The sequence below is a fragment of the Odocoileus virginianus genome, chromosome 3 (assembly GCF_023699985.2).
Source record: "Odocoileus virginianus isolate 20LAN1187 ecotype Illinois chromosome 3, Ovbor_1.2, whole genome shotgun sequence".
NCBI lineage: Eukaryota > Metazoa > Chordata > Mammalia > Artiodactyla > Cervidae > Odocoileus > Odocoileus virginianus.
In genome coordinates this window covers 11,146,409-11,159,268 of record NC_069676.1, presented here as the reverse complement: position 1 = coordinate 11,159,268, position 12,860 = coordinate 11,146,409, and the positions used below count along the sequence as shown (strand labels likewise).

Below are 12,860 nucleotides of genomic sequence, written 5' to 3'. Positions count from 1 at the left end.
AATGGGAACTGAATATTGGATTCTTAAATGACCAAAATTTATATCACATACTACTGAAAAACAAAGATTGAAAATCTAGTGTAGAGGTTAGACTCTTTGAAATATAATATTTAAAAACAAAAACAAAACACACAAAAAATTTAGAACTGTATATGAAGTTCGGTTTAAAAATAGGGTTTTTCTCTCTCTCTCTCTTTTTTTTTTTTTTGGCAAGGTTATAGTGAAATGAAAATGAAAGTTAAGGAATAATAGAGGAGTATTAGAGGACTCTAAAAGGAAATAGGAGAGAAAAACAAGAAAAAGAAAAAAAAAAAGAAAAAAAAAATTTTTTTCCCTAATTAAAAAAAAATCGTAAAAATATATGAAAATGAAAGTTGAGGAGTAATGGGGGAGTAATAGGGAATTATAAAAGAAAATAAAAGAGAAAAAATAAAAAATAAAAAAAAGGAAAGAAAAAAAAAATTTTTTTTAATTAAAAAAAATATGTACATATATATCTAGGAATTTCTCTGGGGTTGTTGCGGTCAGCGTAGGTTCAGTTCAATTTCAGGTAGCTCCTCTTTCCAGCTTACACTTCTCGATATCTGTAGGCCCCTTCCCGTGTAGTCGGTGTTACCTTCAGGGATTTTAATCTGTTGCACCGGTCCTTTCTGAAGCGGTTCCCTTTGTTTATTTGGCTTCTGTTTGCTGTCTCTTTGGTGTCTAATTTCCGCCCTGACACAGGCGGGCAGAGGTGATCTCTTATTTAGGTTCTCTAGTTCAGTTCAGTCCTGCTACGGGGAGGGCAGGGCGCTGCAGACAGATACCGCTCTGTGTGGAGAGCGCTCACCGTGTTCCGGCCACACTGGGTTTGCCCCGCTCACGGGTGTCTGTGCTTTCGCCGTCTACACTGCTCAGGCTCCCGGCTGCTCTATATGGAGCGGGCCCTGCGTTGAGTGCAGTTTCTGTTTTCGGGTACTCCACAAAAGCGCAGATTCGGTTGCGCCTGCGTTTTGTGCCTTCCCCGGCCTGAGCGGTTCAGGCAGCCAGAGGCTTGGGCGCACTCTCCCGGGTGCGGCGCGCCTTTTCCCTCCGCGTCGAGCGGCCCAGGCAGCCAGAGGCTTGGGCGCAATCTCCCTGGATACGGCGCACTTTTTCCCTCCGCGGCCCCAGCACGCACCGCCAGTCGGGTCTCAGGAAGTCTTTAGCTAGAACCTGGAGGCCTGTTTGCAGTGTGGGAGGGGGTGGCTTCTCAGGGGCTGAGTTTGCCCTTTCCCCCTCCCCCCTGCCTCCTACCTCCAGCGGGGATGGGCCGGCTCTTCTCTGGAGATTCTCAGTCCCTTTGTTTTGCGAACCACCGGCAGTGTGTTCAGGCCAGTTAATTTTGTCCCTTGCTATCCCACAGTTTAAAAAAGCTCCCTCCGATTGCTCCCAAGGGTCTTCAGGCCGGTCCTTACCCTAAGCAATGCTGCCCGCTCCTCTCCGTTCCGCCCCGCTTGTTGCTGGCGGGTACGGGCGTCTGGGGTACTTTTCTCCTGGGAGTTGCTTTTAGGCACGTAATCTGTGGGCCTTGTTTAACTTTTCCTCCCAGTTAGAATGCCGAAAACTTCCCCCAGTCCCGCCAGTGCGAGGGTTTCCTGGTGATTGGAAACTTCCTCTATTAAGACTCCCTTCCCGGGACGGGTCTCCGTCCGTAGCTCTTTTGACTCCCTTATTATCGTTTATATTTTGTCCTACCTCCCTTCGAAGACAATGGGCTGCTTTTCTGGGCGCCTGATGTCCTCTGCTAGCGATCAGAAGTTGTTTTGTGAAATTTGCTCAGCGTTCAAATGTTCTTTCGATGAATTTGCAGGAGAGAAAGTGGTCTCTCCGTCCTATTCCTCCGCCATCTTCGAGGGTTTGATTTAATATAAAATTTAATGTAAAAGAGACAGTTATTCTTTAAATCCCTTCTGAGAGATAAATGAGGGCATGGCTAATCCAGTGTCTAGTGGGAATGGTCCTCACAGATCTATATTCTTAGGGAATTCAAAGGTAACACCTCTGTCTTCTACTTCAGGGCCAGATGAGTCTGTGGGCGCTATCACCAGGGAGCCAAGTCGAGGAGAACGTGGAGGTACCGCTCGGCCAACCAGTAATCCTGCATCTCTTATGACTACGATCAGTGTGGGTAAGTAGGAGCACCATCTCTATCTCTTTTTTTTTTTTTTACCATTTTATTTATTTACATTCGGATGTGCTGGGTCTTTGTTGACACACGGGCTTTTCTCTAGTTGTGGCGAGCAGGAGCTACTCTGTACTTGTGATACACAGGCTTCTCACTGAGGTGACTTTTCTTGTTGCAGAGCATGGGCTCTGGAGTGTGAGGACTTCAGTAGTTGTGGCTCATCAGCTTAGTTACTCCAAGGAATGTGGGATCCTCCCAGACCAGGGATCGAACCCATGTCTCTTGCACTGGCAGATGGATTCTTATCCACTGAGCCACCAGGGAAGCCCATCATCTCTATTTCCTTCAAGGCTATCCCATTTGGGTCCTTTCCCCTCATCTCTGGGGTCAAAAGTTGGATTGTTTAAGGAAGTAAAATGACAAGGTTTGAAATCTATTTCTTTGGCTTTTTGCCCCTCTGAGGATGTTGATTGTTTTTTTCCTAGAGATTGTATTCATGGAACACGTTTATTGCTTCACCCTAGTTATTTGTATAGTTCGTAATAGTAGCCAATCAATTCAGCAACAGAAAATGTCACAGGGCCAGTTCTCTGAACACTTTGTTTCTAAATCAGAGATCATCACTGGAATCTTGTGTTGACAGGAAGGACACAGACAGACTTAAGGTAATATAGATTTCTTTTGTTGCAATAGAAGAAGGGATCATGGTCCTTGGCCATGCCAACATAGTGAGAATAATCTGCAAAAGTGGTCCCCAGGAAGAGTGCTCTTAGAAGGTTAAGCTTTTCTCACCCCTGTGGCAGTTACATGTCCTTCTCCTCAAGGATGGGAAAAGAGTTCATGGAGACAGATGAATTTGAAAGAGGTTGAAGGTAAAGAAAAAGAATTCTGTTGCCCTTCTAGTCTCTTGCTTCTCAAATAGAAATCCTTATGTGGCTTTTCAGTGAACTGAGATTTAGGACATCTAGAGGAGGCTGCAAGTTGTAAGTTGAAACTTACAGCAAGAGCAGGCACCAAGGAGAAAGGTAAAAACAGTAGGGAAAGTCTCTAGCATGGGTAGAGTCCAGATTCAGCATGCCCTTCCTTGTACAGAGTCTTTCTTTGTAGGGTATGCAGTACACTGGGTTCCAGGTAACAGTTTCTCCTGAGCAAACAACATGGGTCAAAGCCTTCACCCCACTCACCCTAACCCCAACCCACTTTGATCCATCTTTGGGATGGTCAGTATGTTCCCTGGTGTCCAGACTCTGGAAGTGTGGTAGGAAAGGGTAAACATTCCTTTCTGGAGAAGAAGGAAATACTTTGAATTGAAGTTACAGGAAGGGACAAATTATACTGTCAACCAGGAGGACACCCTTTCTGTACCGTTTGCATATCTCCTACCAACTCGCTTTCTAATCACAGGTATGTCCACAAGAAGCCCAGAAATGGCTACAGCTTTGAAAATCATAAGCTCCCAGGAGTCCAGCATCAGCCCAGAGACCAGGTACACTCTGGAAAATTCTCAGAAGACTTCAACAGCAGCTGTACCTATGGTGACCGCTGTGGAACCAGCCACCCTTCAGTCCATGGCCACAGGGAGTGGCCACAGCAGCCTCCCTCACTCACCCACAGGATTCGTGACAGCAGCCAAGCCGCCAGCAAAAGGGAGAGCAGCTACAGAGTGGGTCTCACCCTCCCCATCTGAGGATTGGACCAACACCCACCTTGGGACTCCAGAAGGGACCAACAAGTCACTGGGCACAGCATCCTCTATCCCCCTAGGGTCAGTTCCTAAAATCACCATAGGGACTAGTCCACAAAGCAGCCCAACTCAGATTCCAAGGACAACTGGAGTGAGTTTCCCTACATGGCTTGGCTCTGCTAGAGGGACCACAGTGGACACACGTGTCCCTCTGAGCACATCTTCCACTAGTCCTAAAGACTCTGCAGCCGTCCCAGACTCTGTGGCAACCCAGACAGTAACCATGAGCTCAGAGACATATAAACCTGAATTTATAACCCAGACAAAGGTCGGCCCCACAGTCATTCCTTCCACTGTCCTGAGTAAAAAGACAATAACAGGTGAACAGCAGTCGAGCATATCCATGAGTGATGCTTACTCATCTGCCAGCCCAAGGTCAGAGCAGACAACTGGGAGGGACCTGACTCTTGGTGGATCTCCTGGGACCACAGACATGTTGCCTAAAACCTCCATAGAACCAACCATATTAGCAAATCTGACCTCTGAAAGCCAAGCCATGACCAGCCTCACTAATGCCTCAGAAGGAAAAACAGCCTCTTCACCATCTGTCATATTCCCCTCAATGGGGTCTAAGACACTGGTGGCCATCACAAGTGTAGTGACCAGTGATGTTGCCTCTAATCTTGGGCAACTATCACAGACCTCATCTCCTGCAGCAGTGACCACCATGGATGTAACCACAGCCCCCACTCCAAGTACCATCACCACCATCACCACCATGGAAACCAACTCAGTCCTGACTACCATGCCTAACCCGAAGGAGAGTGTGAGCACCATGGACAGCACCCTGGCCACAGAGACCAGCACATCTGCTCTTGAGCACCCACTCACGTGGTCATCTACAGCTTCACCAGCCCCAGCGTTTGGTCCCTGGACCATCACAAACATGACTTCACGCTTGGAAGCCACAGGTTCTCCTACAGCAATTTCTGCAATGGGTACAACTTCATCCTTAGCATCAAGCACTGAGTCAGGCTCTGAGTCTACCCCCCCTGACCTTGTGACTGTTGTCAGAACCAGCCTAACCATCCCATCCTCCCATGCTTCAGCTGAAAAGACAGAGGCCAGCACACGTGTAAGGACATCGAGTCCTTTAGACAAAACTGCATCTGTGCCCATCTCAACTTCTGTTGAGAAGATGAGCACCTCATTTGCTGACATTTTAAGCACCAGTTGGACTCCCAGTAGAAGACAAACGGAAGCCATGCATGTCTCAATGGCTTCTATGGACCATCCAGATACAAAGATTATCCCCAATGTCCTCCCATCCACTCCTCTGCCTGATTCTCTGTCCACTCTTGACTGGGTCAGCAGGAGTTCTGTGTCATCAGCTGTAACCACTACCTCAGCTCATCAAGGGGTCACAACTCCTCCCAAATTCCCTTTGGAGAACATGATCAACACAACTACCTCGCAGCCAGCAACCTCCATAGGGGACATTACAAGTAGTGTCACTCCTGCTACAATAGTAAGTAGCCCTAAAGTCACTTTATCGGGGAGGCCAGATCTTGCTAGCAAGGAAGCAGAGAACAGTTCTCCCCAGCTTTCCACCACAGCTGCTGCAGATCCAGGACATGTGTCTATACCAGAAGCAACAACTCGGGATTTAATCCCACACACAGTAAGAACACCATCTCCAACTCTCCAGGAGAATGAAATAAGGACTTCTGCAATGGAGGCAAGTGTTCCCACCTGGACAGTGAAAGAACACAGCTCAAGCACATCTCTGATCCCCGAGGTCTCTTTCGTCTTAGGAGGGACTGTCAAGGAGGTTACTGACTCCCCAGGCTCCTTAAGAATCACGAATCTACCGGGCATAAGCGTGGAATCTGGGACTACTTCATCTCCAATTTGGAAAAACAGCCCATCTGAGAGAAGAGCAACTTCTGAACCTACCACTGACAAAGAGGTCATTCACCCATCTACAAACACGGTAGATACAACAGTATGGCCCTCGAGTTCTGAGCATGATCCTCATGCCACTGTCCCCACTCACTCAGAGTCATCCATGGGCACATACCTAATGAACACTACCTCCATCATGGGGAATACCATTGTTTCAGCACCAGCAACCACCCGGCCAGAATCCACAGGGGCTGGAAGAGAGTTTGATTACCCTCTGACCACTGAACTGAGGGAGTCCAATACTTACATGGATGTCAACTCAACCACAGAGATCAGCACTGTCCATTCCCCAAGTCATTTTGCTACTACTGGGGGGCCCAGGACAGAAGTCACTACCTCTGACAGAAATTTCAGCCCAGATCTAACTCAGTCCACAAGGTCATCAGACATCACCAGGCCCTCTACCTTCCCTGACATGACAGAATCTGAAAGAAGGCCCATCACCATGCCAACAAGTCTTTCTAGGGCTACATCACTGGGTGCACCTACCTTGGACACATTAGCCACAGCTTCCTCATCAGGCACTCACTTGGCTGTGACTCACGGATTTCCACAGTCAAAGATGACTACTCTAATGAGCCAAAGTCCTGAAGATGTATCACGAGCAATTCCTCCTTCTGTGGAAGAAACCACCTCTTTGTCTTCTGTGACACCCATCTCTGCCACAACCTCATCTTCTCATGTTGTGTTGACATTACAAGGGCAAAGTACCTCCTCTCCTCTACCTGTGACCTCACATCTCTTGCCTGAGAACTCTGGCTTGGGAAAGGTCACCGACACATTGAGGTCCAGCCTGGAACCTGACACCAGTTTGCCGCCAAATTTGAGCAGCAGCTCACTTGAGACACCAGTCACCACAGAAACAAAAGCAATGGATCCTTCCACAAACACAGCAGTGACACCTGTAGGGGCTACCAGTTCTGGACATGAATCACACTCTCCTGTCCTGGCCCACACACAGCCATCCAAAGCTACGTCTTCAATGGTTACCTCCTCTACCGTGGGGGACATAACTGCTTTCACATCGATGTCTGGCTCATCTGAGACTATAAAGATTGAGAGAGAGTCAGCATCCTCTCTTAATACTGGACTTAGGGAGACAAGTACCTACCAGAAGACCATCTCTGCTACAGAAATAAGCACTGCCATTTCTAATGTGTCTATAAGTGATGCTACTACTGAGGTCATGAGGACACAATCTACCTCATCTAGCAGGATATCCATTCCAAGTCCTCACTTCAAAACTTTTCCAAACATACCTACAGAAAGCAGAACCAGCCCCTCCACATCCATGCTCATGACAGAATCTTCAGAAGTGACCATCACCACCCAAACAGGTCCTCCAAGCGTGACAACACGAAGTACCCTGACCTTGGACACATCAACTCCGGCCACCAGGGAAGGAACCCACTTAGCTGTGACTCAGAAATTTCCACAATCAGAGATAACCACTGTCATGAGCAAAGGTCCTGAAGATATGTCTTGGACAAGTCCTACCTCCATGGGGGAGACCAACTCTCCATCTTCCCTAGAACCCATTTTCACCACAACCTCACCTTCTGCACCTTTCATGTTACAAGGGAACAGTACCTTCTCTCCTGTGTCCAAAACCTCAGTTCTCACCTCTGACTTGGGAAAAACCAGAGAAGTTTTGGGCACAAGCTTGGAACCTGTGACCAGTACACCTGAAAGTGTGAACAACATCTCACAGGAGATACTAACCTCTTCAGAAGCCACCAGCGATACAGAAACTACTCATTCTTCAAGAATCACAGCAGTAACTGATATGGGGATCACTAATTCAGCACACAAATCACAGTTCACAGTCCCAGCCAACACAGAGTCACCCGAAGCCACATCTGCAATGGTTATCTCTTCTACCATAAGAGACACCAGTGTCTCCACATCAACTCCAGACTCTTCCAAAACAGCACAGGTTGAGACAGAGCCAACATCCTCCTCGACCACTGGACTAAGGGATACCAGCACCCATCAGGAGGAAAGGTTAAGTAGAGATCCTTCCAAAAACACAGCAGTAACCAGCATGAGGACCACTGATGATGAACACAAATCACGTTCCTTTGTCTCAACTGACTCAAAAACATCCAAAACTGTATTCCCAATGAATACAGCCATCACCATAGGGAAAACCACTGTTTCCACCCCAATGTCTAGCTTCCCTGAGACTCCAAGAATTGAAGCTGAGACAAGTTCCTCCTGGATGTTTGAAATGAGGGGAACCAGCACCTCCAAGGAAACCAGCTCATCCATGGAGAAAACTATCCTTCCTGATATGAACACTGGTTCTGTTAGTGAGGTGACAGGGACGGAAGACATCTCCTCTCGTGGTGGGCTCAGTCCAAGCCCTGCCATTTCTACCATGTCACCAGTAATCTCCACAGAAACTATCACAAGACTTTCTACTTTCCCCACAATGACAGAATCAACAGAAATAACTGTCACCATTGAACAAGGTCCTCCTGCAGCTACATCACAGAGTACCCTTGACTGGGACACATCAACCACAACATCCATGGTGGGGACCCACACAGCTGTGACTCAGGGACTTCTAAACACAGCGCTGATGAGTCCCATGAGCACAGGTGGGACAAGCCCTGCCTCTGTGGAAGAAACCAGTTCCCCGTCTTCCCCAGTGACTTTATCTGCTGTGACATCACCCTCCCCTGAGTCTCCCACATTACTAGGGAGGAGCCCCTCCTCTCCTACCCCTGTGACTTCACTTTTCACCCATGGTCTGGTGAAGACCACAGACACATTGGGTACTGGCTTGGGACCTGTGACCAGTTCACCTTCAATTGAGATCAGCTTCACCACTGAGATACTGTCCACTTCTGGAGTCTCCACAAGTACAGAGGCGATTCAGCCTTCCGAAAACACAGCTGAGACCCATGGGGCCAATACAAGTTCTGGACATGAAGCTCATTCCTCTATCCCAGCTGACTCAGAGCCATCCAATGTTACATCTCTAATTGTTACTCCTTCCAGCTCTAGAGAGAACCCTGTTTCCACACCAGTGCCTCACTCGACTGAAACTACGATGACTGAGACAAACTCCATATCCTCTCTGAGCCCTGAACTGAGAGAGACCAGCACCACCCAGCAGAACAGTTCAACCACAGAGAAAATCACTCTTCTTTCCAAAGTGCCTACTCATATGACTACTGAGATTTCTAGCATACAACCCATCTCCTCCACCAGCACATCCTTCCCTGGCCCCCCTCAGTCCACCATGTCACCAGACACTCTTAAAGGCATCATCACCAGCCTCTCTACCCCCTCCATGACCACAGAATCTGCAGAAGTGGCCGTCACCAACCACACAGGTCCCTCTGAGGCTACATCACAGGGCACACTTACCTTAAACATAGTGACTGAAACCTCTGGGGCAGGGACTCACCCAGCTGTGACTCAGAGCTTTACACACTCAGAGATGAGCACTCTCTTGAACAGGGGTCTCCAGGATGTGTCTCAGACAAGCCCTGCCTCTGTGGAAGAAACCAGTTCCCCGTCTTCCCCAGTGACTTTATCTGCCGTGACATCACCCTCCCCTGAGTCTCCCACATTACCAGGGAGGAGCCCCTCCTCTCCTACCCCTGTGACTTCACTTTTCACCCATGGTCTGGTGAAGACCACAGACACATTGGGTACTGGCTTGGGACCTGTGACCAGTTCACCTTCAATTGAGATCAGCTCCACCACTGAGACACTGTCCACTTCTGGAGTCTCCACAAGTACAGAGGTGATTCAGCCTTCCAAAAACACGACCGGGACCCATGGGGTCAACACAAGTTCTGGACCTGAAGCTCATTCCTCTGCCCCAGCTGACTCAGCACCATCCAATGTCACGTCTCCAATCATTCCTCTTTCCACCTCTAGAGAGACTGCTGTTTCCACACCAGTGCCTCACTCTACTGAAACTACAACAATTGAGACAAACTCCACATCCTCTCTGAGTCCTGAACTTAGAGAGACCAGCACCATCCAGCAGAACACTTCAACCACAGAGAAAATCACTCTTCTTTCCAAAGTGCCCACTGATACAACTACTGAGCTCTCTAAGACACAACCCATCTCCTCCAGCAGCACGTTTATCCCTGGCCCCACTCAATCCACAGTGTCCCCAGACACCTCTGCAGGCATCACCAGCCTCTCTACATCCCCTGTGACCACAGAATCTGCAGAAATGACCATCACCAGCCAGACAGGTCTCCCTGAGGCTGTGTCACAGGGCACACTTCCCTTGGACACATCAACCAGCTCTCCATCTTCCTCAGTGCCTTCAGCTGCCATGACGTCACCCTCCCCTCAGCCCCCCATAGTACCAGGGAAGAGCCCCTCCACACCCACCTCTGCGACCTCACTTCTCAACAGTAGTCTCATGAAGACCACAGAGAAATTGGGCACCATATTTGAACCAGTGACCACCTTACCTCCACCTTTGAGTAGTCCCACCATGGAGACACTTTCCACTTCTGAATTCTCCATAGACACAGTGAAAATTCTTCCTTCCATACACACCACAATGACCACTGAGCGTTCCAGCAGTTCTGGCCATGCACTCAGTTCCTCTGGCTCAATTTTCTCTGAGTCCTCCAGGATCACATATCCTACTTCCTCCATGGATGGGACCACTCTTTCCACATCAAAGCCTTCCTCCTTTGAGGCCACAACACTTGAGACCAAGAAACTTTCCCATCTGACGCCTGGACTGAAGGAGACAAGCATGACCCTGGGTTTCAGCTCCAGCACACTCACAAGCACACCTTCATCGGCTCTGTCCACTCATGGTTTGAAGAGTCCCAAGACAGATGTTACCTCTTCTGTGACATCATCAGCCCCAGTTCAGTCTCTGTCTACACGGGATACTGACATTCCAGTGGAAACAGTCACACACTTTTATGCTTCTCCCTCCGTAATAGGGTCTGCTGGCATAACTCTCCCAGAATCCAGCCTTTCTTTGCCTGTATCAACAAGTACTCATCACCTACACACAGATACGCTGTCTTCAGCTGAGACCATTCTTGCTAACACATTGACATCTACCGTGTCAGAGACCATGGCTTCCTTTGCCACATCTGGAGTTCCAGGTGCCATCTCAGCTACCTCCTCAGATGGTCCATTTTCTAGGACAGAATCAAACCCCAAGGAGGATACCAGGTCCACCACTGCAGGCAGTCTACCTTCTTCAGGTTCAACACCATTCCCCTCTTCAAGCTTACATACCACTGATCCTTCAATGAGCTCCCTTTCCCATTGGATTACTTCCTCCCCAGCCACCCCAAGCACAGTAGACAGCAACCTTGACACAGAGAGAAGAAGGACTAGTGAATCACCCTTGGTTACAACCAGTACTCTGCAGACTTGGAACCAGCCATACAGGACATCTTTGCCACCCATTATGGGCTCTAGAATGACAGAGAGTATCGGTTTGGGAACAGTGACAAATTCTTTTCAAGTTATTCCACACTCAACACAGTCAACAAGTAAGGACCCACAGCTCCTACACTCTGATTATATGGGGCTTGGTTTCTTTCCTGAGAAGTCAAAAAGGAGTTGGGCTTCCCTGGTGGGTCAGATGGTTAAGAATCTGCCTGCAATGTGGGAGACCCGGGTTCAATTCCTGGGTCAGGAAGATCCCCTGGAGAAGGAAATGGCATTAATTAAGAGTCTGATTGTTTGTTGATGTTTAGTTGCTAAATCATGTCTAACTTTTTTGTGATCCAATGGACTGTAGCCCACCGGGCTCCTCTGTCCATGGGATTTTCCAGGCAAGAATACTCAAGTGGGTTGCCATTTTCTTTTCCAAGGGATCTTCCCAACCCAGGGATTGAACCCATGCCTCCTGCATTGGCAGGCAGATTCTTTACCATTGAGTCACCAGGGAAGCCCTAGGAGTCTATTACTGCACCAGAAATTCCTTTAGAAAAACTATATGTTGATCTGTTTTCATTTCCAGGTACTGAGACGGGCACTGGGGAAACAAAACTAAGTAAGCAAGCAGTTGAGTAATTAGAGTACTGTGATGGATGTTCTAAGATTACTGCTAATGCCAATGATGGCAATAATAATAACAGCAACAAATGTTTGTAGAACACTTCTTCTGTGTCAAATGCTATTCTAGAAAGTTGTTTAATTCCCATTGGAACACAGTTTGAGAAGGCATTATTATAAACCCGGTTTACAAATGAGTTATATAGATATAGAGAGAGGTTGAGTAATTTGTTCAAGATCATTAAAGCTGGTAAGTAGTAAGAACTCAGACTATATAAGCAAAATCATGGCACTAGGAACCATGCTCTTAACCATTAGGCTAAGAATGATCAGAGAGGTAGGAGAAGAAGCAGATTCCTAGAAGCCAGAAGGGAGAGTTTTAAGAAGTAATGGTTAGTTCTGTCAAATGCTGCAGAAGAGCCAAGTTGAAATAAGGTGAGAAGTTCTTTGACAACATGTGGTCCTCAAAGATTCTAATGAAAGGAGCATCACTGAGTTTTAGAGGACTGAAACAACAGGTAAAATAATACATACATAAAAGGAGAGATTCCCCCTTTAAACTGAGCCTGTTTCTATATTGAGAACAGAATCAGCAAGGAAAAGAGAAAGGAGTGAATGAAAACTGAGGGGAAAAGTATCTGTGGATATGGGAGGACCTTAAGACCTAGGAGGAGAAATACCACATTCAAAAGAACAGCAGATGAGGGAGGGAACTTAAGGGGATTTCATTCCATGGATAAATTGAGTTCAACCACAGATTTTGTTCTGGACACAAATCCAGTGAGGCCCTTCAACTACTCCAGCACCTGTTCACTAGGCAATAGGTACAGGAGTGTGATTTATTTCTCAAACTAGCTTTAAAAATTCACAACCAAGTTAAACACATTGAATGGGATTGATGCATTCTTAAAACATGGCTTGGTAGTTGAGTGATGGATGTTCAGAAAGCAAGTGATGAATGGAATGGTAAAAAGGTAGAACTATGATTGGGTGTGAGGAAGGGAGAAAGGGAGAATGAAGAGAGAGATGAATGAAGAAAAGACGGGTGTATAG

At 47.5% G+C, this 12,860-nt stretch overlaps 1 protein-coding gene across 1 annotated transcript in view; it reads left to right on the top strand.

Annotated features, from left to right (window-relative positions):
• LOC110144094 (mucin-16-like) overlaps nucleotides 1-12,860 on the top strand; it is a 52,980-nt gene that overhangs the window by 8,812 nt on the left and 31,308 nt on the right. Inside the window, 1 exon segment of the mRNA XM_020903944.2 lies at nucleotides 2,039-2,149. Coding sequence (XP_020759603.2) covers nucleotides 2,039-2,149 — 111 coding nt within the window.